At 44.1% G+C, this 25614-nt stretch overlaps 1 protein-coding gene and 1 long non-coding RNA gene across 7 annotated transcripts in view; both read left to right on the top strand.

Annotated features, from left to right (window-relative positions):
- The first annotated feature begins 12562 nt into the window (after window positions 1-12562).
- Window positions 12563-13779, top strand: LOC128323125 (uncharacterized). The gene is made up of 2 exons (XR_008306177.1): window positions 12563-12806; window positions 13664-13779. It is a non-coding gene; the product is annotated as an uncharacterized LOC128323125 (long non-coding RNA).
- A 194-nt stretch (window positions 13780-13973) lies between these two features.
- CTDP1 (CTD phosphatase subunit 1) overlaps window positions 13974-25614 on the top strand; it is a 129518-nt gene continuing 117877 nt past the window's right edge. For 2 of the 6 annotated variants that reach the window (XM_053245849.1, XM_053245848.1), the window contains exons 1-2: window positions 13975-14684; window positions 25028-25111. In XM_053245849.1, the coding sequence (XP_053101824.1) occupies window positions 14383-14684; window positions 25028-25111 (386 nt within the window). In that variant the 5' untranslated portion in view covers window positions 13975-14382. Of the gene's footprint in view, window positions 14685-15081; window positions 15125-25027; window positions 25112-25614 lie in introns of those variants that run through there. The other 4 variants (XM_053245846.1, XR_008306176.1, XM_053245845.1 and 1 more) reach the window with 4 other exon arrangements.

Raw genomic sequence — 25614 nt, 5'->3', positions numbered from 1 at the left:
ATTTGTACTGGAATGTTTGAAACATTAGTGGGTGTATACTTTGCACCACTGTTTTAAATTTTCATTCTAACTACGTGAACACATGAACACTGGTAGTGTCAACTTGTACTCAAATGCTCAGTCAGCAAACTCAAATCTTGCACTGCCATCGTGTGGTGAAAGACAAAAACTCCTGTATCTAAAGAACTTAACTTAGCCTAAGTATCTAAAGAACTTAGCCTAAGCGAACTTCATGAACTGTTTATTGTAGCAGGAACTTCAGCAGGCAAGAGCCTACTGCATCAAACACTTATAATTTAGTACACATAGCTTTGTTGAAATTAGTGGGGCTTGTAGCCCAGCCCCATGCCCCTTTACTCAGAAGGAAGTCCTCCTGTGTAAATCATTGAGACTTACTTTCAAATCAATGTACATTGAACTAAAAGCTTTGTTTGAAAAAGCCCAACTTAGATTTTAGATTTTCTTTTTTTAAAGTAAGTTTTTCTTTTCAGGGAAGGCTCATTGCGACAACATTTGAGAAATTTTATTCTAGCCTCTCACCCTTTGATCTGAGCATGCTTAAGTCTCAAACAATCTATATATATCATTTTGTAATAATTTTCTTTTAAAACATAACATGCAGTGAACTTTAAATCACTTTTCCATAATTTTTCCCAGGCTGCCATTTCTATATTCTATATTGACACCAAAAAAACTGGCATAAAAATGTTTCAAACAAATGTTGGAAATGTGGACACTCTGAAGGAACCTTTTTTCATATGTGGTGGACTTATAGGAAGGCTAAGGCCTTTTGGGACATGATATATAATGAGTTAAGGAAAATATTTAAAATGACATTTCCTAAGAAGCCAGAATCCTTCCTGCTGGGAATAACGCAAGGAGTGTTTTCTACAACTAATTTAACATTCTTTATGTACGCTACCACGGCGGCCAGAATAATATATGCACAGAAATGGAAGAGTAATGAACTGCCTTCAAAAGAAGATTGGCTGATAAAAATTTTGGAATATGCGGAGATGGCAAAACTTACAGTACTAATAAGAGACAAAAATGTAGAATGCTTTAAAGAAGATTGGAAACCATTCTTATTGTATTTAAAGAACTATATTCCTAATATTGATTTTACAACAGGGTTTGAAATTTAGTAATATTAGCAGGTTGGGTAGATCAGAATCGTGTTTGTAAGGTTTAGATCTATGTTTTGAATTATTATTATATCAAGGGTTAATTCTATAGTTGGTGATTCACGAGGAGGTGTGAGCGGGAAGTCCATATTTGTTCAATATGTTGTGATTGTTAAGATATTGTTAAAATTAATAAAAATTTAATTTAAAAAAAATCTCAAACAATTTAAGGTGTTTGCAGAAGGAAGTTGTTTGCTCCAGATCCTCAGTTGCCATTGATCTTCCCCTGCTTTTATCGACTTTTAAAACTTCAGCCACACGCTTGTTTCTGAGGTCCAGTTAGTCCAGTTCACTGCTTTCAGTTTGCTTCTGCGTCACAAGAGGCACGTAAGGCAGACAAACACACAACCCAGACACATAAACCATAGCACTTCAATCAAGACTGTGGAAATCCTGCAGCTGGAGTTCATGCAGAGAAGTGCTCTTACCTGATGTAGGGAAGTCCTCCCCAGCCTTGATTACAGGAGGGGGAATATTCAAATATTTATATCCCACTCCTCTAGTACAATACTACAGAGGACAGCTCACAAAAATTGTAAGTTAGGGGGAATAAGTATTGCCCCTAATATTATTTTCAGATTTGTTTGAATTCTCATACTATGGAGGTATGATGCAGAACTCTGCTTTCCATTATCTCCAGGCAACAAAGAGGAATGAATACCCATAATGTTCTTATGATCTATAGCCAGATTAGGAAGGGAAAGGCTTTGATCTCAATTGTGGGTTATTAATGATTATCTAACAACCATGTTAATGAGGCTCGTGGATACCATTAACCACGCAATATTATGTGTGTTTATTCAAAAGTAAGTCCTACTGTGTTCCGTAGGATTAACTCTTTATTAAGAGTGTTTAGGATTTCGGTCTAAACTGGTAAGCATCATACAACCATACATCCAGTCCTCTAATATCAATGTTTGTGTGTTCTGTCACAGTTATGTAGAACAACATCAGTGTATTTTGTTCTCTTGATGTGCTATAATTTTTAACATCTTGTCTGGTCATCCTAAGTGCTGGCATTCATCCTCACCAATTTCATTTAACAGAATGTGTATGTATCTTTCTTCTTGAAAAATGAAACTCTTGTTTATCCTTTCCTCAGTTGCTAATGCACATCCTGTCATCAGCCACATTTCCTCTTGGGTTAAGAACAGATGCACTCTATATAGTTCTCTGTTCTTTTTGTCAGTACTTTCCCTTAATCAGAGTTGGCCTGGCTTTCTTCACATCTTTCTGAGAACTGTGACTTCTCTCTCTGATTAAAGGCCTGCTCCCCTAGTTTCAGACCACAGATTCTCCCCTTTTCATCTCTCTCTCTCTCTCCCCCACCCACCCCTCTCCAAACATTGTTTCTATTTCTTTTCTCCCCACCCACCCCTGCTTGGGGCACCTTGAGAAAAATTTCAAGGTTTTCTCTTCCCTTTGGTATTGTTTTCAATTGCATGCACCTTTTGACAAACTATTATTTGCATCATTTTGTATTACAATAGAAATCACATTATGTCAGACTTAGTTATTCAAACCTGCTGCTTCTGAATTTACTACATGTCTCATTTTTCCATCCTCCATTTCATGTAGCCACACATATTAAAAAGTAAATAATATCTCTTTTATATCTCAACATCTGATTATTTGAATTTCCATGCCATTCTGAGTTGGGGGGGACCAGCTGTACTTTATACGATGTTTTAAGGTTCTGCTCTATCCCTTATATAATTGCTCATTCATTTAGATTTACAGCTAGGGTTACCAAGAGTCCCTTATTAGCAGGGATGTCCCTTATTTCAGCCCAAAATTGTCTGTGCCTTTCAGGATGCTATTTGTCCCTTATTTTCAGGTAATGGGAAGAACCTATGGCTCAGATCAAACCAGTTATGTTCACAAATAACTAAGTAATTAATTAGCTCCAGGTGGGCTGCAGGTTTAGAGTTGCCAAGAGTCCCATGTTGCAGACATTAACAAAAACATTAACCTTAACAGCCATCAATGATTGGCTAACTTAGCATTATCCAGGTATCAGGATCAGGAAAATCATGCCAGTGATGACTACTGGATAGTGCTCATGTGTGAAACTTATTTTTACTGGCTAGCAATGCTCTTCTTTCTAGAAAACAAAATGACATCACATCCAGTTTAGCTAACCATATCAATAACCAGAGGAGAAACCATCTAAGTTGTAACATACACCGTAACCTTTGTTTAAGTTGAAAGTGATAAAAACACACTCAGGGTTCCCAATTATTCCCACATACTCCCTGCCTCATGTCCTTTATTCGGGCAGTGGTAGGTAGGCAATCCTATTTACAGCCCACTTTCTTTCAAGGGATTTGGCCTTTTTGTCTCTATCTGTTTTCTTTTTCCATGGCTTGCCAAAGGCATATCACACTTTTGCCCACACTGCAAAAATCGGTGTGACTCAATGCAGGTGTATCCAAATTATATGTATCCAAACTCAAAACAGACTCAGTAGTGCCATCTTGTGGAAAAAGATAATACACAAGTCATTATTGTTACATTAATAATAATCATCGTAGTAGTAGTAGTAGTAATGACTTTATTTATTGGCCACCTCAAAACAATTGTTCTCTGGGAATAAAACATACAATTAAACAAACAAAAAACAATGGAATAAAAAATACAATTAAAAGCACATTAAAAGCAAAAGGTTATGATTAACTAACAAAGCATTATTGTTATGTAATAGAAATGAGTGTACATTTAGGCAGATTATAAATGTATTAGGCTTGTACACACAATGATATGAGGGTGGTTTAGGAGAAGGAAGGTGTCTCACTCGTATCCTACTTGATGAGCAGAGCCTCCATGTGGCTCTGCTAACTCACCACCTAGATGATCGGACATCTGTACACTCTGGTTATGCAAAGTGGAGCTTGCTCCACCAAGAATCAGAGGCTGAACCCCCTAATTCAGATGTGGGCAAACCCCAGATCTAGCCCTCAGGACCTTTTGATCTGGTCCCCACCGCCTGGCCATTATCTGGCCCATGTCACCTGGCTGCTGCTGCCATAAAAAAAGCAAGCATTCAAACCAGATTTTTTCAGGCTCCACACTCACTTGCTCCCCCACTTGTCTCTGTCTCCTCCTCTTGGAACTAGCCAATTACTGGCTCTCCTGCACAGGCTGCTTCTCCCCACAGCTGAGGTGGTTGGGTGGTGCTGGCTCAGAGGGAGAGAAGCCCTGCTGCCTGCACCTATCTGGCTGTGCTCTCTGTCAGACCTCTGTGCCTTGAGGGAAAGAAACTGTGTTTCTGTTGCCTCTCTCCAGTTTCTATATGGTTTGAATACAACCAGCCCGGTTCGAACAGTTAGGACTCGAATAGAAACATACCCCTAAAAAGGGGTTCCAGTCCAAAGTGACAGGGAAAGAAACAAATGATAAATGTTGTTATAAATATTGATAAATGATAATATTCTAATCACCAATTTTGAATCGGTTTAGTGGATTGAGGGGGCATGCTTGTAAAGGGGAATCTGGTGAGGATTCCCCTTTACAAGTGGGGGGGGGAGCCCTGCCGACCTTAAAAAAATACTCTAATAGGATAGGAGTGGCAAGAGGGCACCTTATATGCAGTAGCAGCATGACATGGCACAGTGGTAGTGCGGCTCCTCTGAATTGTCTGGACCAGGCCACGCTGGTGTGCTAGGCTTGGTCCAGAAAATTTGGAGGAGCCATGCCACTGCCATCGTGCCGCTCCACATACAGGTACCCTCTCGCCACCCCATTAAGGTCTTTTTAAAGGTAGGCAGGGTTCCCCCCTTTGCTCGTAAATGGAAATCCTCACTGGATTCCCCTTTACAAGCATGCCCCCTCAAACTGCCAGACTGGTTCGGACAGGTTTGATATTTGGGGGCCAGTTTGACTCAAGCCGGCTTGCAGTCTGCTGGTCTGGTTCGAGTTTGGCTCGAACTTGAACCACTGGAATCAGTTCATGTGCGCCACTAATGTGAATGTTACTCTATCTTTAGAAAATGCCTGGAAAAGGTTGACAGTTCATCAGGTTGAAGACTCATCAATTTCCTTTGTTTAGGGCTATCAAGGATTGTTGTTGGGATGGGTGCACCTTTACTTATCACCCCAGGCCAACTTTCAGCTATGAGATCTCCTTAATCCCTGCATTTGTGGTATGAGTGCAAGCATGTGTTTCTTTCTTGTTTCCCTGTCACTTCCCCACTGGTTTGCTGCAGCTCCAGAGGTAGCTCACCTGTATATATGTACTACAGATACTATTGTCTCTTGTACAACATGATTTGTTTGTCTCCCCACCAAACTCTGGAGATACCTTGGTGTACCCCAGTTTGCAGACCCGGGCCATCAGAGGGCTCATCACCTTCTCTGAGGCAGAAGTCTCACGGATTTGGTTTCCCTCCCTGCAACTAAAGGCCTTCAACATCTTCCCGAGGAGGAAGCCAGCATCTTCATGATCTGTAGTCTCTAGTCCTTCAGACTGCTTAGGATAGGTATATGATTGTGTCTGTGTTTCTTTAACTCCATCTTTTATTCCTCATAAGAACATAAGAACAGCCCTGCTGGATCAGGCCCAAGGCCCATCTAGTCCAGCATCCTGTTTCGCACAGTGGCCCACCAGATGCCTCAGACAGGAGTTGAGGGCGTGCCCCCTCTCCTGCCATTACTCCCCTGCAACTGGTACTCAGAGGCAGCCTGCCTTTGAGGCTGGAGGTGGCCCACAGCCCTCTGACTAGTAGCCATTGATAGACTTCTCCTCCATGAAGTCATCCAAACCCCTCTTAAAGCCATCCAGGTTGCTGGCTGTCACCACATCCTGTGGCAGAGAATTCCACAAGTGGATCACGCGTTGTGTGAAAAAGTACTTCCGTTTGTTGGTCCTAGACCTCCTGGCAATCAATTTCATGGAGTGGCCCCTGGTTCTAGTGGTTGTGTGAGAGGGAAAAGAATTTCTCCCTCTCCACTTTCTCCACACCATGCATGATTTTATAGACCTCTATCAGGTCTCCCCGCAGTCGTCTTTTTTCTAAACTAAAAAGCCCCAGGTGTTGTAGTCTTGCCTCATAAGAAAGGTGCTCTAGGCCCGTGATCATCTTGGTTGCCCTCTTCTGTACCTTCTCCAGTTCAACAATGTCCTTTTTAAGATGTGGTGACCAGAATTGTACGCAATAATCCAAGTGTGGTCGCACCATAGTTTTGTATAAGGGCATTATAATATTAGCTGTTTTATTTTCAACCCCCTTCCTAATGATCCCTAGCATGGAATTGGCCTTTTTCACAGCTGCCACACATTGAGTCGACACTTTCAATGAGCTGTCCACCACGACCCCAAGATCCCTCTCCTGGTCCGTCACCGACAGCTCGGAGCCCATCAGCATATACTTGAAGTTGGGGTTTTTCTTCCCAATGTGCATCACTTTACACTTGCTAACATTGAACTGCTTTTGCCATTTTGTCGCCCACTCCCCCAGTTTGGAGAGATCCTTTTGGAGCTGCTCACAATCTGTTTTGGATTTCACTACCCGGAAGAGTTTGGTATCATCTGCAAATTTGGCCACCTTGCTGCTTACCCCTGCTTCTAGATCATTTATGAATAAATTAAAACGCACCGGTCCCAGTTCAGATCCCTGGGGGACCCCACTTCTTACTTCCCTCCATTGTGAAAACTCTTCATTTATACCTACCTTCTATTTCCTGTCTTTCAACCAGTTAGCAATCCACACATGTACTTGTCCCCTTATCCCATGACTGCTAAGTTTCCTCAGGAGTCTTTGATGAGGAACTTTGTCAAAAGCTTTTTGGAAGTCCAGGTATACTATGTCAACTGGATCACCTAGATCCACACACTTGTTGACACTCTCAAAGAAGTCCAAAAGGTTGGTCAGGCAAGATTTACCTTTGCGTAAGCCATGCTGGCTCACTCCCAGCAGGGCCTGTTTTTCTAGGTGCTTTACAATTTTATCCTTGAGGATTCTTTCCATCAATTTGCCTGGAACGAACGTTAGGCTAACCGGCCTGTAATTTCCCGGATCGCCCCTGGATCCCTTTTTGAAAATCCTCACCTCTATCCCCTTCCAAACTCTTGAATTTGTATCTGAGTGCTATTCCTAGAGATTTAGCTTCTTGGAGTAAAGCCTCTGCCAGCAGCTTCTGCTGCCTTATCTTGTAAATTTCTGCTCTTCAAAAAACTTAGCCCCTTTTTTGACAAAACCTATATTGGCTCTGTTGCTCCCTTCTGAGTACCAGTACCTTAACATTGTAGTTTCTCTGCCTATGGTGAACGTTCTTGGCTATCTTATTAAACACATTGTTTGCACCCAATTTGTGTTAGTTTCCCCAACTTCTGCCAAAACTTAGTCATGAAGAGTGATATATTAGAATAACCACACTTCAGAGCAAACATGGTAACTATCCCATAGACTCCTTGTCTGTAATTACTATTCTGTAGAACTAATTCTGTAGAGTATCCTTGCCTGTATTTTTCAGAATCAGGTTTTAAATCAGGACTGTGCACCACCATCTTAATCCTCTCCTCAGGAAAAACTCAACTTCACCTCAGTAAATCTAGCTTGGCCGTGAACATTAAAATCATTTAGCCCAAACAGTAAAGGCTGTTATTAGCTTTGTCCTAAATGAAATCAGGGAGCTTGCTTCCATTTAATAGCCATTGTCAGTCAGAAACACTCAGAAACACTAATGAATGGACAAGTGGAAAATCCAACATTGAGTTTTTATTTCAAATTCCAAGTGGATCTCAAGCCAGTAGATAACAGCAAAATGCTACCTCACGATGGGTTGGAGTGGGGAGGGCAAGAGAATAGCATTCTGAGTAAGGGTGAATAATTAAAGAATGTATAGTGTATAATTCCACTATATCCGGAAGCAGAAATGAAAGGACCACAAGGGCCAGGAATGTGCAGCTTAGTGGCTTTATCATGGTGCATCAGGAGAATCTAATGGGCTTCAATTTCCGAGACCAAGCTGAGGATAATCTGTGTCCTTAGCTGCTTTCCTCCTCCCATGCATACAAGCAGGTAAAAGAAAATGAGTTACGAGAAGGAAATGGTATATTTTTGTGCAGGCTTCTATCTTAGAGGCTGTACAGATGTATGCCATCCACACAAGGCACTGCACATCCACCAATGCATTCTGGGAGTATCTCAGAGGCATTTAGAAAGCAGGGGGCATCAGGCAATCAGTCCACAGTCAGTTTCCTTTAATGCGCACCTTAGCCTTAGCATGTTCCCCACTTTGAGTTGTTCTTGGCTTCAATGTTTTGCAATCACATATCTCTAAGCTGCTCTCCAACCACATATGTGACTGCATATCCAGTCTTTTCCTGGTACTCTCACTCATGGTGAAAATTCAGTGCCTCCGGCATACCCAATGGGGTCTAGTTCCTGGCCAGGAAAATGACTGCAAGTTGATTCCCCCCACCCCCGGATACTATAAGGCTATCTAGAGCAGTCCAGCCTGGGTTAGGCTGCTCGTGTAGAGCACTGGGATCCACACAGATCCTGGCACTCCTATCCAACCTAATCCCACTTCCTTGCCCAGCTCTTAGCCAAGGTTAAAGGTGTGAGCATTCCCTTATTCTGGCTGCTGGGATCATGTGTCACCTTGGGCTTCATGCAGCTCTAGAAGACACAGAGATGGGCACTTAGAGGACCTGTCTGATGGGGAAATCCCCCAATGCACTGTGCTTAGTGCATGGTGCATTGTGGGATTCCTGGAGGCCGGGATACACCGTCTCAGGCTCCAGAGATCCACTCTGCTTAGTACAGCGTGGATTGTCTTGGACCACGCTCCGCGCTCCCAGAGCTTGCTGTATTGTCTGGGGCGAAGGTGAGTTGGACCCAGCCTTCCTACCCACCCCCACCCACCATCATGTGAATGGCCTAAATATGTGACATTGTTCTTTATGGCTGTTTTTTCTCCTCAGACAGAGGTGGGAGGTAGTGGGTCAAACTTTTGGCTTCCAGAGGCTTTATCTCCATTAATTCAGTCTCTCAAGAGCTGAAGCAGGAATGCACTGATATTAAATGTATTCTAAAAACCCAGTTTCTTTGAAGTCCCATACCAATAAGAATGCTGGATTTGCTGAAGCCTTTCCTACACATACCAGGGAACTCTTATTCAATTTTAGCACGAGGGTAGGGCAGAGGGAGATAATTTATGCATTAAAATATTTATCTCATAATTTCTGTCCTACAATTAAAAATAAATAATATTTATCTCACGATTTTTGTACCATTAAAGTTGGCTCATGTCGAGTCAGTTTAAAAACTGTAGGTTTTTTAAAAAAATAACTATTTCAGGACACTTAGATTATTTGAATATGAATTGTGTTTATCATAAACCAGTGAAGAAATTAAATATGTGGACCAGGCTGTGAATTTTATAAGTCACTGAAAAATATTCAGGCAGGTTTCATATCTGTAATCATACTTTTTTTCATTTTGAAAATAAAAATCAACACATTGATTGAATAGTTCTTTCTCTGGCCAAGTAAAAGAGCCTCCAGGGCTGAGAAAAAAGTAATGCTACATTTTCTCCAACAACCTCAGCATTGTTAAATATTTCACTTGGGCATCCTTTATAGCACTAATTACAGAGGGGCATCAGTGCAACAAAGGATCTAATTGCAAACAGCTTTGGCTTTCACTAATTTATTTGCTTTTGTTGCTGAGCTGATACTTTAGTGAGAACTGGCTGAGTTAACTTTTGCTACTTTAGTAGAGAGCTTGTTTTGTGAAATTTTATTTGGTTGAGTGCTATTTTTCTCATGTTATTTTTACTTAGACTTTCTTCATAATACTTCACTCCTGTTCTGCAGCCCATAGCAATCCCCCTCTCCAAAACTGCAGCCCTGATGCTATTAGTATATAAGCCAGCTGAGATGCTAAGTACCATCTGCTGGAGGGACAAATGCTTATTGTGATTTTTGACAGGGTCTAGTCCCCTAGAGATTGGAAAATAGCTGATAGCATTGCAAAATCTTCAACTTTCTCTGTGTTATGTTCAGTGCTTATATTGTCCTTACTATTGGGCCTGCAGCACTCACATTTGCAATGGTGTTTTAGGTTTTTTTAAAAAACAAAAAAAAACCTGCTATAAATGTTTTTTGATGTTGTCAGAGGAATGGAAATGAAAATTGGCAGGAATGCTCTCTGAAGATTACTCTATGGAGAGAGTGCAGCAATTTGTTCATTGTTGCCCTAACCCTAACCTTTACCCATTCCTCTGTGCAGAATGACTGCAATTTTACCCAAATCATTTGGGGGTAGAGATAAAGAAGGGGCAGGGCTGTCCTTAGGGCATAGCAAGCAGGGTGACTGCCCCAGGCCCCGCTCTTTTAACCCCCATTAGAATTAACTGGAATGGAGCCCCGCACTGGCTGATTTGCCCTGGGCCCCACACCCCACCAGGGCTCTCTAAGGACGGCCCTGAGAAGGGGTGATCGCACAGAGAAACCTGTAAGTGCATCAATGCAATCACCTATTTTCTATCTTTAGGGAGATATGAGCATTTCTCCTCTGAAATGGTACCCATGCCCAAAATTTGTGGGCGTGACTCATGGACTATATGATTGTATTTACTGTATTTGTGTCACCCAATACTATCATATAGGGGTAATATATAGTTTTGCTTGCATATACTAAAAGCATAGCTCACCACCTAGAGAAATTTGTATAATCGACCCGAACAGGTAATAGCCTAGGCAAGCTATTATCTATCTATCTATCTATCTATCTGTCCATCTATCAAGCACTAAGGTGATGCGTGGCATGCTAGAGGTGCCTGGAGCACATGCGTGGCATGCTGGAAATACCTGGAAAGGACGTGCTCGGAGCGCAGAGCTGCACAGGTGCCAAGCCCAGTCAGATGTAGCAGTGGCGGTGCCACTGCCGCTGCTGCTCTGGGCGGGGATGACACTGGAGCTCCAGTTGGGAGCTGCTCTGGACCTGTGACTGCGAGGAGGAGGGAGAAAGAAGTGTAGGTGTGGAGGAATCTGGGGCTCAGCTGAGGATGGGGAGGTCTCAGGGGTGAGAGGGCTGTGGTGGGGGAGAATGAGGAGATCAATACAGTACTAGCTCACAGATGCTCTGGCACCGTTCAAGCAAATTATATTTAATTTTGCAATATCTTCTTAGCAGTACCTTCACCTGTGCCTTCCCGTATGTTTCATCTGAGGCTCTATTCCAAGTGCCTTTGCCCTCTGAGGCCTGGCAGTCATTTACAAGGAGAAAAGCCTTTTCTGTAGTGGCACCAACCTTGTGGAATGCGATCCAATAGGCCTGTTTGGCTGATACACTGTACTCCATCAAACATCAAATTAAAAATGGCTGTTTCAGCAAGTGTTTGGAACTGGCTGACACATTTGTTTTAAAAGAGCATTTTTGCTGGTTGTTTTAACTCCCCCCTCCCTTAGTTGCACTCTCTCTTGTTGGCACCACTATCATATTTTTCACAAACCCTCCAAGACCAGGGCCAAAACATATGCAAAAATCAAACCCCTGCTAACTAGGGAAAGAGGCACTTTTCAAAGTGGTGTTTCTCTTATATTTTACAGCGGAAGAGCAATTGTCCCTGTTCAGCCCAGCATAGCTACAGTGGCTGTTGCTGGTGTTTAATTTTATTTATTTGTCTTACTTTGTCGTTCTCTTCAAACTATGAACCCTTTGGGGACAGGCAGCCATTTCCTTTTTATTCTTTTTTCTATGAAAACCTCTTGTTGGAAAGACAACAAGACTACTATATAAATAATAGTAGTAATACTACTATAGTACTACTATATAAATAAGACTACTATATAAATAGTAGTTTTATTTAATATAAATAAATATTTATATTTATAAATAAATACAAATATTTAATACAAATAAATAGACTACTAGAGCCAGCGTGGTGTAGTGGTTAGAGTGCTGGACTAGGACCGGGGAGACCCAAGTTCAAATCCCCATTCAGCCATGAAACTAGCTGGGTGACTCTGGGCCAGTCACTTCTCTCTCAGCCTAACCTACTTCACAGGGTTGCTGTGAAAGAGAAACTTAAGTATGTAGTACACCGCTCTGGGCTCCTTGGAGGAAGAGCGGGATATAAATGTAATAATAATAATAATAATAATAATAATAATAATAATAAAAAAATTCAGCCATCCCAGGTCCTTGGGAAGGACTCGATGTCTGGATAAAACAAACCAGTCAATAACATCTGTCTGACTGTGTAAATAAATAAATAAATAAAAATATATAAATAATAGTAGTAAGTAAAAATATGCAGTGTTTACAATCTATATTATTAATTCTCCAAGATGGGCCATGCATGGGGACGTGGCAGAAAGGAGGCGATTGGCTGACAGAGGGGGAGAGAGTTCCAGAGCAGCAGGGAATTTTGCAGGGTGGCTGGACAGCAGTTTGACAGTTGGCTCAGGGGCGCTGTGAAGCGGCAGGGAGATCGGAGGATGGGGTGGCTTCAGGAGCTGGACAGTTGGCTCTGGGGACTGCAGGCGGCAGCTGGTTGGCCAAGCTGTGCCGTGAAGCGGCAGGGAGCAGGGAGCTGGGCGACAGTCTCTGGCAGTGGCAGGGGGAAGCAAGGACTGTGAGACAGATAGAAAGACAGAGGACAGAGAGAGAGGTAGAGAGGGGAGCTGTGGGGAGAGTGAGTGAGAGCATTGGTGGGGGGAGAGTGAGCAAGAGTGTTGTGGGGGGGCGAGAGTGTTGTGGGGGCCACAAGAGAGAGTAAGAGAGTTGCTGGGACCACGAGAGCCTTGCAGGGGTGGCGAGAGCGAAAGTATTGCGGGGGTGGCAAGAGCGAATAAGAGCATTGTGGGGCGGCTAGAGCGTTGTGGGGGCAGCAAGAGCGAGCAAGAGCGTTGCGGGGGCGGTGAGAGCATGCAAGAGCATTGCGGGGGCGGTGAGAGCGAGTGAGCACTGGGGGAGGCGAGAGCGTTGTGGGGGCAGCGAGAGCGAGTGAGAGCGTTGTGGGGGTGGTGAGAGCATTGTGGCGAGAGCGAGCGAGAGCATTGCGGGGGCAGCGAGAGCGAGTGAGAGCGTTGTGGGGGCAGCGAGAGCGAGTGAGAGCATTGCAGGGGTGGTGAGAGCAAGCGAGAGCATTGAAGGGGTGGCGAGAGAGAAAGTGTGTGTTGTGGGGGCAAGCGAGAATGTTGCGGGTAGCGAGAGCGTTGGGGTGGTGAGAGCAAGAGAGCGAGCGAGAGCAAGCGAGAGCCTGTGGGGGGCGAGAGTGAGCAAAAGCAATGGGGGCAGCGAGAGCAAGTGAAGGTGGCAAGAGCACGTGAGAGCATGGGGGCAGCGCGAGTGAGCGACAGTGCTGGGGGGCGGCGAGAGCATTGTGGGGTACGGCGAGCGAGTTGTGGGGGGCAGCGCGAGTGAGCGAGAGATTTATGGGGGAATGCCACAGGCTCAGACGACCGCACAGATGCTCTGTGCAGGGTCAGCTAGTAGAACATTATTTTGTCTTTCTGTTTTCGCTAGGTGGAGATATCCTGCCTAATCACCATAACCAGGAAATGCTGGAAATCGATCTTGTCTCCTATGAGCAGCTGCAACTGCCGCCGCTCAAGCAAACAATAAAGGTTTTAAACAGGAAATCAGATGCCAAACAAATTTATTCTCGTCATCGGCTCACATACTGCCGCGCATGCCCAAAACCACCACAGAATGCATGCTGGGAATTGCAGTCACTATGAGGGAAACTGCACAACCCGCATCTATATCCCATAATCCCCTACTCTGCGGTGAATAATATGGGTTCTTATATTATGCGAAGGGGCGGGTGAGTGAGCGCATAATTGCGTAGCCAGCAAGGTCTGCGCGCGGGAAGACGGAAGGAATGAGGGAGGTGTGGCTAAAATTTGCCCCCTCCCTCCCATCAGAGCTGCAGGAGCGCTTGAGAGGCTACCTGGCCCCTTGCCACTGGGCGGATTGGAAGTTCCTCCAGTTGTGACTGTCTCTTTAAGTCTGCCTGGACGCGTTTCACGCCTGCGCAGTCGGACCTTGACCTCGCGCTCAGTCGGCGCTGCTCGTGACTACTTCTTCTTGTTGTTGTTTTTTTTTGGAAGGTGGTAGTTGGTGGGGGAGGGGGAAAGAGAACGTTTTGCTCTCACCAGTGAGCCGGTGGTGGCGCCACTGTTGCTATAGCGACCTGCCCCAGGACTGGCCCGGCCTGGGACAGAGCCCCGGCAGCCGAGGCCATGGAGGAACCCGGAGCAACCGCCGCCGTTTCAGGAGGGGACGGCGACGCGTCCGAAGTGACGGAGATCCGGGTTTCTGGCCCGCAGCCCCTGAGGCTCCTGGAGTGGAAAGTGACGGCTGGGACAGCCGTGAAAATCGGGTCGGTGTTGGCGGTTTGCGCGCCTATCCAGGTCCCAGCCCGGCCTGGCGCCTCGCCCACTGAGACTGTCCCTCAGCGGCTCGCCGAACGAAAAGTGAAGGCGGAGCGGCCCGGGGTGGTGCGAGAGCTCTGCGCGTATCGTGGACAGGTTATCTCGCCCGGGTAAGAAACGCGGGCGTGGGTGGGAGGCGGTGGCACTGAGTTGGGCTGGGGGCGCGGGCGGGGTGTCTGGGAGCGGAGTCGGGTTCCTTGGGCTCTTCGGGTGCATGGCCGGCGACTTAGGAGGGCCTCCCGGCAGCGCGAGGTGCTGTGCGAGCCACTCTTCCCTTCGCCACTGCAGAATGAGCAGGAGGAGGCAGGGAAGAAGCGCGCGCGGAGCCATCCTTTCCCCGCCCTCTCGCGCTGCGGCGGCGCCTGTGACAGCCTAAGCCCCGCTCCTCCTCCTCCTCCTCCCCCTCTCCCCCCGCCCCGCTCGGTTGTAGCCGGAGACCTACGTACACGGGCGCAGTCGTGCAGCCTAAGCAGCGCGTGAGGTCTGCGCTGCACGGTGCCGGTCTTGGTAGGAACATAGACGACGAGCCCGAAGCTGAATGAAAATAGAGGTGGGGTCGGGGTGGAAATCGGGATAGCGAAAGGAAAAGCAAAGTTAACAGGTCGTGAGCCTTGTTCATAGACCAGTATCTTCCTGAAGATGAAGGCTGGTTTAGGTAATTACATAAGAACAGCCCTGCTGGATCAGGCCCAAAGCCCATCTAGTCCAGCATCCTGTTTCACACAGTGGCCCACCAGGTTCCGCTGGAAGCCACAGGCAGGAGTTGAGGGCATGCCCTCTCTCCTGCTGTTACTCCCCTGCAACTGGTACTCGGAGGCATCCTGCCTTTGAGGCTGGAGGTGGCCTATAGCCCTCCAACTAGTAGCCGTTGATAGACCCGCCCTCCAAGAAGTTATCCAAACTCCTCATAAAGCCATCCAGGTTGTTAGCTGTCACCACATCTTGTGGCGGAGAATTCCACAAGTTGATTATGTGTTGTGTGAAAAAGTACTTGCATTTCTTGGTCCTAAATTATGTGGCAATCAATTTCATGGGATTTCATAGTTGTGTATAGAGAGAATGACAAGAGTGAATACTGAAACATAATTTGGTAGCTCAGGTAGTTTCTAAACTATAGTCTTCATCATACCCCAATAAATGCTCCCCCCACACTTTTTGTTAGAACCCATACTAATGCAATGAATCTCATTCAGTTTTATACAGTCTTCCATCTTATTAGGAGACAAAGATATTGCAGACAGGCCTAATTTACATGAATGCAGGCAACCATTCTGCAGTTTCTTTGAATACTACGAGAAAGATGGACTTAAAATGTTTTAGATAAATGTTTTATTTTAAATATTTTTACCCAATTTTTTGTACAAACTACCTACAAGGTGGCATACAACTTTCTCCCTAGATGACTGCCTGGCTGGCACCTATTCTGATGTGTTCTTGGCACCAGGAGTCACTTATTTTCTCAAGTCTTGATTTTTAAGTACTATATTAACACTGTTAAATATAAAACCTGCTTAAAGGGTTTTCAAAACCTGCTGTTTTAATCTCTTCTGTTTTGAGATTTTGAATTTTTTCCATTGCCTTGAAAATAAGGATGGTATAGAAATGTATTAAATAAATTAAAACAAAATTTACTTAATTACCCTTATTTCTCAGATACATCTGACTAAGATTGCATTGCTGTTTACACTTTCCTCAGAGTCTGCTTCATTGAACACAGCGGCTGACATCCAAACTAATGTTGTGTATGCTAAAAATGTTGTGCTTACGTAATGGAGGAAGGGCAAATGTTTTTGCTGATTTCCCTTTTCCTCTAGTACTTTCCAAAAGTATGTTGCTGGTGGTTGCAAGCAGGACCGTCAGGGACATATTTTCAGGAGCACAGAGGGCTGCAAAAGAGTAGGAGATTGACCAATATTGCCTCTTTCCGTTTGTGTGTACAAAGATATTTGTTTTCCTCCAGCACATGCAACATTTGTCTGAGTGGCAGACTTCCAGACTTGCTTCCAAGTAAACATGCATAAGATTGAACTGTAAGGACCTGTTAGTATATGGATATATTTACATTCTCATGTTCTCCACTAACACATTTATTCTTATAATGACCTGTGGTAACTGCTTATTACAGTTCAGGCGTGGAGCGCGGCTGGTGGTGGCCCGTGTTCGGCTGCCGCCATTGTCCCCTGGCCCCGCCCCCACATATGATGTGGGGCGTGGTCTCCCTCACAAACGGGGCCATGTGGCCCCGTTTTGAAGGGAGATGGGCCCACACTGCGTTGGGCAGTGTGGGCCAGAGCGACTCTCCCTGCCTTTGGCATGGAGAGCCATTCTGACCACACTGCCAATGCAGTGCAGACCTTGAAAAGCAGGGAGAGTTGCTCTAGCCCTTGTTGCCAGTGCAGCGTGGGCCGATCTCATTTCCAAATGGGGTCGTGCAGCGCCATTTGGGAGCTAAATAATGCCCCCTGCGTCTGATGTCAGATGCGGGGGGCGTGTCCGGGCCACGAGGTGCGGCCTCTGATTGGCGGCGGCCTGGGTTCTTTGAACCTGTTTGCCCAGTGGTGGCTCTGCCCCTGCCACAGTTCTTTTGATGTCGTTGGGTGACCTGCTCAAATATCGCAGTAGGCCTTGACAGGCAGGCGTTTCATAACACCACTGGCTGCAGTTGAGAAGGTTGTTCTGATGTCACTAGAGTCCTAGTGAGCAATGGGCAGGGAGTACTAAAAGGGATTTTGAACATTTTAGAATTCTAAGATCTGAAGAAATAAGTGTATTCTGGGTATATTTAGTTTTGTTGATTTTAATCTGTGACTTTTATAATGTGTTGAAATATTGTACACTGCCTAGAGAGGTGTATATCTGATGATATATGATAAATAATATATGCATAGGATTGCTGCCATATGTTTGGAGATAATTTTGAGCAATTCTTTGGTCTGTCAGTGAAAACGGACAGGTATCACTTGTTTATAGTATGTGATGGCTAATGGACTACAATGTTCATCCTAGTCTCCAGTGAGGACTGCTTGCTCCTGATAATGATTGTTAATAGTGCTATCAATGTACATAACACACTGTAGAATAGTACTAACAGGTCTCTACGCCGAGCATGAGCTATAACCACGCTGGCTTTCTAGGGTGTTGTCCTTATGCTAGGAAGATCTAGTTGTTTTGGGCGGTGTAAAAATATGATGAAAATAAATAAAAATGAAGCTTACTAGTGATCCTGTGTCTCAGATTAACTTATATTACAGGATGATGATGATGATGATGATGATGATATTATTTATATGCCACTTTTCAGTGGGAAAAGTCTCAAAGTAGTTTAGATAGAAAAAGAATAAGATAATTCCCTCCCACCAAAGGGCTTATAATTTAAAGAGAAACACAAGGTAGACACCAGTAACAGCCAGTAGATGGATGCTGTGCAGGGAATGAATACAGCCAGTTGTTCTTCCCTTGCTGAATGTCAGGAGAGCCACTACTCTTTGCCCAGTTAGTTGGGGGAGCAATGTATACCACATCATCCTGAGGCATTTGGAAGAAGGGAGGGATACAAATCTGCTCTTTGTGTTGAGTACACCCTGCCTCAAGAGTGCAGAAGGCAACCGGCAGATAAACATTCCTGCGTTTAAAGTTATAAGCTGCTTAAAAAGTAAATATTTCAGTGTTGGATAACCTTAATAAGGCAGAGCTGCAATTTTGGATATGGATCATCATGTTAATGAAGTGGCAGATGAGATTCTGAAACTTATTTATTATTTATTTTAAAAATTTTGAGCTCATCCCTCCAGCACACTGCTGCTTAAGACAGCTCACAAGAATAAAATACAATAAAAATCAACACAATTGATACAAAGAACAAAAATTAAAAGGAATAACACAAAATGTTCTAGACCCTACTGCTTACGTTTAGGTTTGAAGTTACTCAAGAACACTGTTATGTAAGCCTATCGCTTCTTCCTGAGCTGTATTAATATATCAATTCAGAATGACTTGTCTAGATCTTTTTTTTAAGGCTAGTTGCATAGGCAACACTTCTGCACATGGAGGAGAGGGATGATTTATGGTGATTTCCATATCTCGGAGACTTTTGTTGGGGGGGGCATGCAGAGATCACTGCAGAGGGAGAAGAGATCACTGAAAATCACTCTTCCCCTTCATGTGCACACAGTTGTGTTCCTACACAACTTGGTTTGGACACAATGATTGCAGCTATAGTTGCTTGAATAGTTCTCACTTTGTTTATACCCAAACAAAAAGAAAAGTGACAAGTGTCATTTATAATTAGAGGTTAAATCTGTATATCAGCATTGGAATAAAATGTTTATCTTATGAACTTGTTTTACGACGAATACATATATATACCACTTCTCAACAAAAGTTCTCAAAGCGGTTTACATAGAAATCAATCAATAAATAAAATGTAGTATTGGAATCAGAATGTATCTTAATATCGGAATACATATTGGATCCATCTGTAGAGATGGCTTTCAAAATAGCTGTATTCATCATTAACTCTGGACTTGGTCCAGAGAGAACTGTGTGCAAAGGCATGTTGCATGAAGTAGTCTAGGACATGCATTCAGATTTCGAATAGTTCGCAATTGATGTAAAGGTCCAATAGTGACCTGCAGTGCATTGCATTTGCATGCAGCAACAAGCTACGCCTCTTTGTTCATGTAGAGGTCCTTTTCTGGATTAGTCTTCTCTCCATGAACAGCTGATATTTTCCTGGCATACGTGGATCAGACTTTATCCCAATTTGCTATTTAAATAAATGCCCAAGGCAGTTTAAATAAAGTCATAAAACCAATGCTGAGAATAAACTAAAACATAATCTCAATTTAAAAACAAAAAACAAAAGTGGCAGACATGGAGCCCTTTCTAATGAGCAGTGAGAAAGGGCTACCTGGTTTGTGGGGAGGAAGCTCTAAAGACCGTACCTCCCTGCAGACAAGCATTCTGCCATCCCTGGGTGGGCTGTTTTGAAGGGTAGCTTCGTAGGTGGGTTTACCGCCGGGATTAGGCTCGATCCCAGTGGTCTACATGCGTGTGCAGAACCGGGCTGGGCTCCCTTAGCCTGGTTTTTTGTGTGTGTGTGTGTGTGTGCATAGTCTCATAGTATATTTGACTGTCTCAAGGGTCTTTAAGTCTAAAATAAAGTTTACCTGGCCCCTAAAACCTGTTAACTAAGATGCCTAGTATACCTTTGTGGAGAGGGATATTCCACAAAAGACTCTGTCCAGCAGAAACCCACTAACTTCCAAAAGGGGGAGGCCGAATGCAGAATAAGGCTTCAAAGATTACCTTACAAATTAATTTGCAGAAGACTCTCGGTTAGAAACCCCAGTCCAAAGCAAGCTCTGGCTTAATAGGTCAAAATTACAACTTCAGTTTGTAACCAGAAACAAACAAAGTCAGTGAAGATCTTTCAACACTCCCTAAGATAGAATTGTGGAATGTTTGAGTATAGAAGGTACTTTGAAAATCTTCTAGTGCAATCCCCTGCTCAGAGCAGGGAACTGCTATCATGATAGGTGTTTATTCAGCTTCTGAAATATCTAACAAAGGAGAACCCATCCTCTCTAATAAAACGCTTGGTGTCTGTCCATGGACGGACACCAAGCATGTGTCCGTGCCTCCCTGCCCTGTTCTGCGCCTGCGCGAAGCGCAGGTGCAGAACAGGGCAAGGGAGACATGCTCGCCGGCACCCGGCAGCCATCTTGGGCAGCCAGAAGCGGCCTCCCCGAAGAAGCTGGAGAGGAGGCGGCGGGAAAGTGACCGAGGCGGCGGCAGAGCCGCCGCCTCGGCCAAAATAGATGGAGGCCGGGGGCGGAGCGGAGGCCATGTAACCTTAAAAAAAAATTTACTCCCGCGGCCACTGCCGCCGACCGCCCACCCTCCCTCCCAGCTGCCGAGTCCCCCTTACCCTGGCCGACTGCTGTCGGCCGAAGACAGCCCTTAATTTAAGAGGCAGAGAGGAGCTCGCAAGCAGAGCTCCTCTCTGTGCAAAGCCTCTTACCGAACTGCCGCTTTGGGCGCTTGCGTCCCTTGCGCCCAAAGCGGCAGTTCGGCAAGAGGCTTTGCACAGAGAGGAGCTCTGCTTGCGAGCTCCTCTCTTCCTCTTAAATTAAGGGCTGTCTTCGGCCGACAGCAGTCGGCCAGGGTAAGGGGGACTCGGCAGCTGGGAGGGAGGGTGGGCGGTCGGCGGCAGTGGCCGCGGGAGTAAATTTTTTTTTAAGGTTACATGGCCTCCGCTCCGCCCCCGGTCTCCGTCTCCCCGGCCTGGCGGGGGCAAGTGCCTGGGCCGATTTGGCCCTTAAAGGTAGGGGGGGAACGGCGGAGGGAGGGGGAATGGCGGCGGGGGGCCAGGAGCGCCGTTACTAGCGCCCGTTATTCAACGGGCCAAAATTCACTTGTCTCTGCATAAAGCAGTCTAGCAAAAAAGAGCCCATCACTGCACAAGACAGATTATTCTTGCAAGTTAGGCCTGCATGGCAAGAAGCTAATTTGCAAATTTTTATTTCCTGATATGCCTGGTCTGTTTTTCCCCTTTACCCTGATCCTTATTCCTAAGCTTGTACGGTCATCCCTCACCAATCATGGTTTTCCCTATCATGGTTTTGAATATCCGCAACTGGGAAATTCTGACTGGTCTCACCAACTGCGACCCGAATATCTGTGGTTCAGTGAGATCTTTTTTGTGCTTTTGCGGGGAGGGTTGTGATTTAGGCGGGTTCAGAGGGTCATTCCGCTCATTCCTCTTGCTGACCCTGCTTACTGCTCACAATTTAAAAAGATTTTTACCAATGTGGGGGGTGGGGTTCAAAAGTAACTTTTAGCAATTTTGAAGGGTTAAAAAATGTCCAGGGGTTCAATCTGTTCACTCCTCTTGATAACTCTGGACAATTTTAAGGGATTTTTGGGGATTTTTTAGCATTCCCCCCCCTTCTGTCTTTTTGCGACTGTAGTCCCCCTAACCCCCTGTTTCTCATAGACTTTAATGCCTCACCAACCACAAATTTGCCAGTGGCGAGATTTTGCTAGAACGGAACCCTTGCGGTTGGCGAGGGATGACAGTATTAAAGTATTTTATTTTTGATTTGACTGTGTAGTTAGTGTGTTTGAATGCTCTGAAAGGAGTTGTTCCTCCCACATTCTTTTTGGGTTATGCAGTTTTCTCTGATAGCCAACATCCCTTTGAATTGCAATATGTCTTCCCATCTCTGTAGGTGGGAGTGCTGGAGGCTGCTGATTCCTAATTAACAAACCCTGAGATACCTAGATCCTCCTTGCTTGGGTCTTTAGGGTGTTATTGAGGAGGTGGTATCAGCAGGACCCAAAGAAAAGAGGATTCTAGACAGGCAGGGAGTGAATAATGTCTTACTGGCCTTCTTCCCTCCAGTGTCATCCTCATACCATTAATTAGCCACTTGTTTGTGGCATGTTGCTATGCTGGAAACCGGTTTAAAGCAGAATGACAGAAATTGGTCTTGGAACATGATCTGGTGTCTTTCATGTGTTTCAGATAGCCATTTTGAAACCTGGTCTCAAACACTTTAAAGCACATTTTTATGTATTTTTCATTCAGGTCCCTCATAGTTGAGGGACAGAGTTAGGACAAGATAGTGAAGCAATTGCTTCAAAAAGATTGTGAAGTTTAGCTGTCTTTAGAAAAAGAAAAAGAAAGAAAGAGCAAAATAAGTCCCTATACTGAAAATGATGCATCATCAGATCATCAAAGTTCTCAACTTGAAAACAAGGAATTGCAGGTACCAAGTGTGTGGAACTCTGCAAAATTATTGCTTTTGAGCAAGAAAAAAATTCTGGTGCACCACTAGCTTAAGCTGTCACCCTATGCTCCTGGGGGGGAATAGTTAAATTACCCCCTAGAAGTTATGGGGACAGCATGACTCTGACTTCCTGTGATGTTGGAGAACAATTGGTTATGTGAAATGTTACTTTTTGTTTTATACTTGTCTACTGGGAATTATTTGGCTTGGAAGCAATGCTGTTTATTGAACAGCACATGAACAAGTGTAGTTTGTGTGCCTAGAGCCTTGAATGTAGTTAAGAAAGTTGATAGCTGTCAGTTTTGAACAGCAATAAATCCAGTGTTTATGCTATTACTGCTACGTTAAAGATATGCAGTCCAATTGAGGTGGTCTACTTAACTTCAATTCTATTCTTTCACAATTCTAATCATGTACAGTGATAAGTACCTATTTCTGAGGATGTTAGTTTTAGCTTGCAAAAGGGAGCCTTCCAGAGTCATCTTGCATTGTTGGATATGTTGCATGAAACTCCCATGTACTGCCACATTCAGGATCAGTGCAGACATAATGTTAGGTGATTATTATCTGTGGTTCAAGAATTTGGAACAGACTGCTAGACCATGCTTTCTCTTTACCCACCTCCGCTTACACACGCAACTTCATGCTGCCCTTAACCGTGATGTGATGTCTGCATATATGGTGATTTGGATGTACTCTTGGAGTGATTGGCAGGATTTGAGGGAGCACTAGGCCTCACTTAGACCAACTAAGTGCGGTGGGGCGGCGGGGGCTTTCCTAATAATGGGGAAAGCCTAGGAAAATCGAAACAGAAGGACCAGTCCAGAGGGCTGGGCGGAAACTACACTCACCGCCACCAGCAGAAGAGAAAGCTTTGCTTTTGTCTGTCCTGTCCAGTGTTCGCTTTAACAGGGATTCCCAGATGTTGTTCACTACAGCTCCCAGGATCTCCAGCTGCAGTGGCCTTTGGCTGGGGATTCTGGGAGTTGTAGTCAAGATCTGGGAATTCTTGTTAGAGGGAATACTGGTCCTGTCCCAAGAGTACCCTGCGAAAACAGCTGGCTGAGAAGCTGCTGGGGAAATTGGAAGCCATAGCCTAGAGGCTGGAGACAGTAGGAAGATCCCTGCCTGTGAGTAATAAGATAGGGACCAGTTCAGTTAGATGCATGAGGAAAGTTATTTTCCTTTATCATATTGCTTCAATCTGAGTTGCCTGGTTAATGAAAACTGCAATAAATTATTCATATTTATTTTATGAATAAAGCAGATTCATAAAATCTGCTTTATGAAGAGACAGTTCCTATGCACACTTGTCTGTCTTTTAATCTAATAAACCCTTTTTGGTGAAGTGTGCCCCTCTTCGTTTTGGGTCTGCCTTAGTCACACACCTCTGGAGGCATAGGAATGCTCAGCCCCTTCTGGGGACTGAAGTTTGTTTATTATTTCTCTGTGTAAAGCGCCCTGAGCCATTTTGGGAAGGGTGGTATAGAAATCGAGATGATGATGATGATGATATTATTATTATTTATTAACAGACAAACATCTGCCACACAATACACCAGATATAACTGTAGTCGAGAAGAAAGAAAAACAAGTCAAAATAATCGACATAGCAATACCAGGGGATAGCAGAATAGAAGAAAAAAAGAAATAGAAAAAATCACCAAATACAAAGATCTACAAATTGAAATTGAAAGGTTGTGGCAGAAAAAGACCAAAATAATCCCAGTGGTAATTGGCGCCCTGGGTGCAGTTCCAAAAGACCTTGAAGAGCACCTCAACACCATAGGGGCCACAGAAATCACCATCAACCAATTACAAAAAGCAGCTTTACTGGGAACAGCCTATGTTCTGCGACAATATCTATAACAGTTGACAATAAAATGCAGCCATCCCAGGTCCTTGGGAAGGACTCGATGTCTGGCTAAAACAAACCAGTCAATAACACCTGTCTGACTGTGTAAACAAGAAATAATAATAATAATAGGGAGGGTTTTGCCGCTCTACCCCCCAGGAATCTTTTATATGGAGAGAGTGGTTTATTTCACATTAAAATAAAGTGGATGGTGGCAGCCTACTCTGAATCTCATATAGTCAAGAATTAATTCAGTGGAACACCCACCCCTACCCCCATTAGGAACTATGACTACTCCTAACTCAATACTTAAAACCAGTATTAAGTCAATTTCAACTTCAGCCGCCCACAGAGCCCTGTGATTTTCTTTGGTAGAATACAGGAGGGGTTTACCATTGCTTCCTCCCGCTCAGTATGAGATGATGCTTTTCAGCATCTTCCTATATTGCTGCTGCCCGATATAGTACCAGCGGGGATTCAAACTGGCAAGCTTCTGCTTGTTAGTCAAGCGTTTTCTCGCTGCGACACTTAAGGTGAAACCAGGATTAAGTACCATTAAAATAACTGCATTGCTTATCTAGGCCTCATTCCAAATAAGAAATTTCTAAGCACTAAACATTAATTTTTTTAATGTTAGCTACATACAGCATGTGCTGTATAAATTTGCAAGCCGAAACACTATGTGTAACTCTTGGTTTCAACAGAGTGTAGAGAAATGGGGAAATCATAGTATACAACTGTGCTGTAAATTTTGTACAACTTAAAATTTATGAGATGAACTAAATCAGACCAATTTGCTTTCCAGAGGTATCCTGGTGAGGCTGGAAGGATGCAGTCATCCTGTTGTTATGAAAGGCTTGTGTGCAGAATGTGGCCAGGATTTGACACAGTAAGTACCGTACCACTTTAGGCTTCTATTCATTATACTAGGATAAAATTGAGAGTTGTTAATGTAGTGGAAATTTAACTAAAAATAATCAAATTCACTGAAGTAATGTGTTCTGATATTAAGAGTAATGTATACGTATTGTAACTGCAGCAGTGCCAGAAATAAATGGCCAGTGCTATTGCACCAGCACAAAAAACTGGATAGCAGTATAATATACTTAATGATCTATATGCAGTAGATCAAGAATCTAGTGAGCTTAGGTGTGAAAAAGTATAAACTAAATGAAGTAGAAACAGCAATATTAAATACGGTTACTGGAACAGAAAATTTTATGAATATAACAGTTGGGTGACAACAACTTGCTAGTACATTTCTCTGTGAAACGCAAAATGTCTCCTTTTGTAATGGGGGCCTCTTCTAAAAACTCATTTTTTCAAACTATATTATAGCCTTTTAAAAGCTTGTACAAAATTTACATAGGCACGAAATCTGCTTATCCAATA

Source organism: Hemicordylus capensis, chromosome 4 (genome assembly GCF_027244095.1).
Source record: "Hemicordylus capensis ecotype Gifberg chromosome 4, rHemCap1.1.pri, whole genome shotgun sequence".
In the NCBI taxonomy this organism is placed as follows: Eukaryota; Metazoa; Chordata; class Lepidosauria; order Squamata; family Cordylidae; genus Hemicordylus; species Hemicordylus capensis.
The sequence above is the reverse complement of the archived record's forward strand: the minus strand, read 5'-3'. Positions and strand labels throughout refer to the sequence as shown.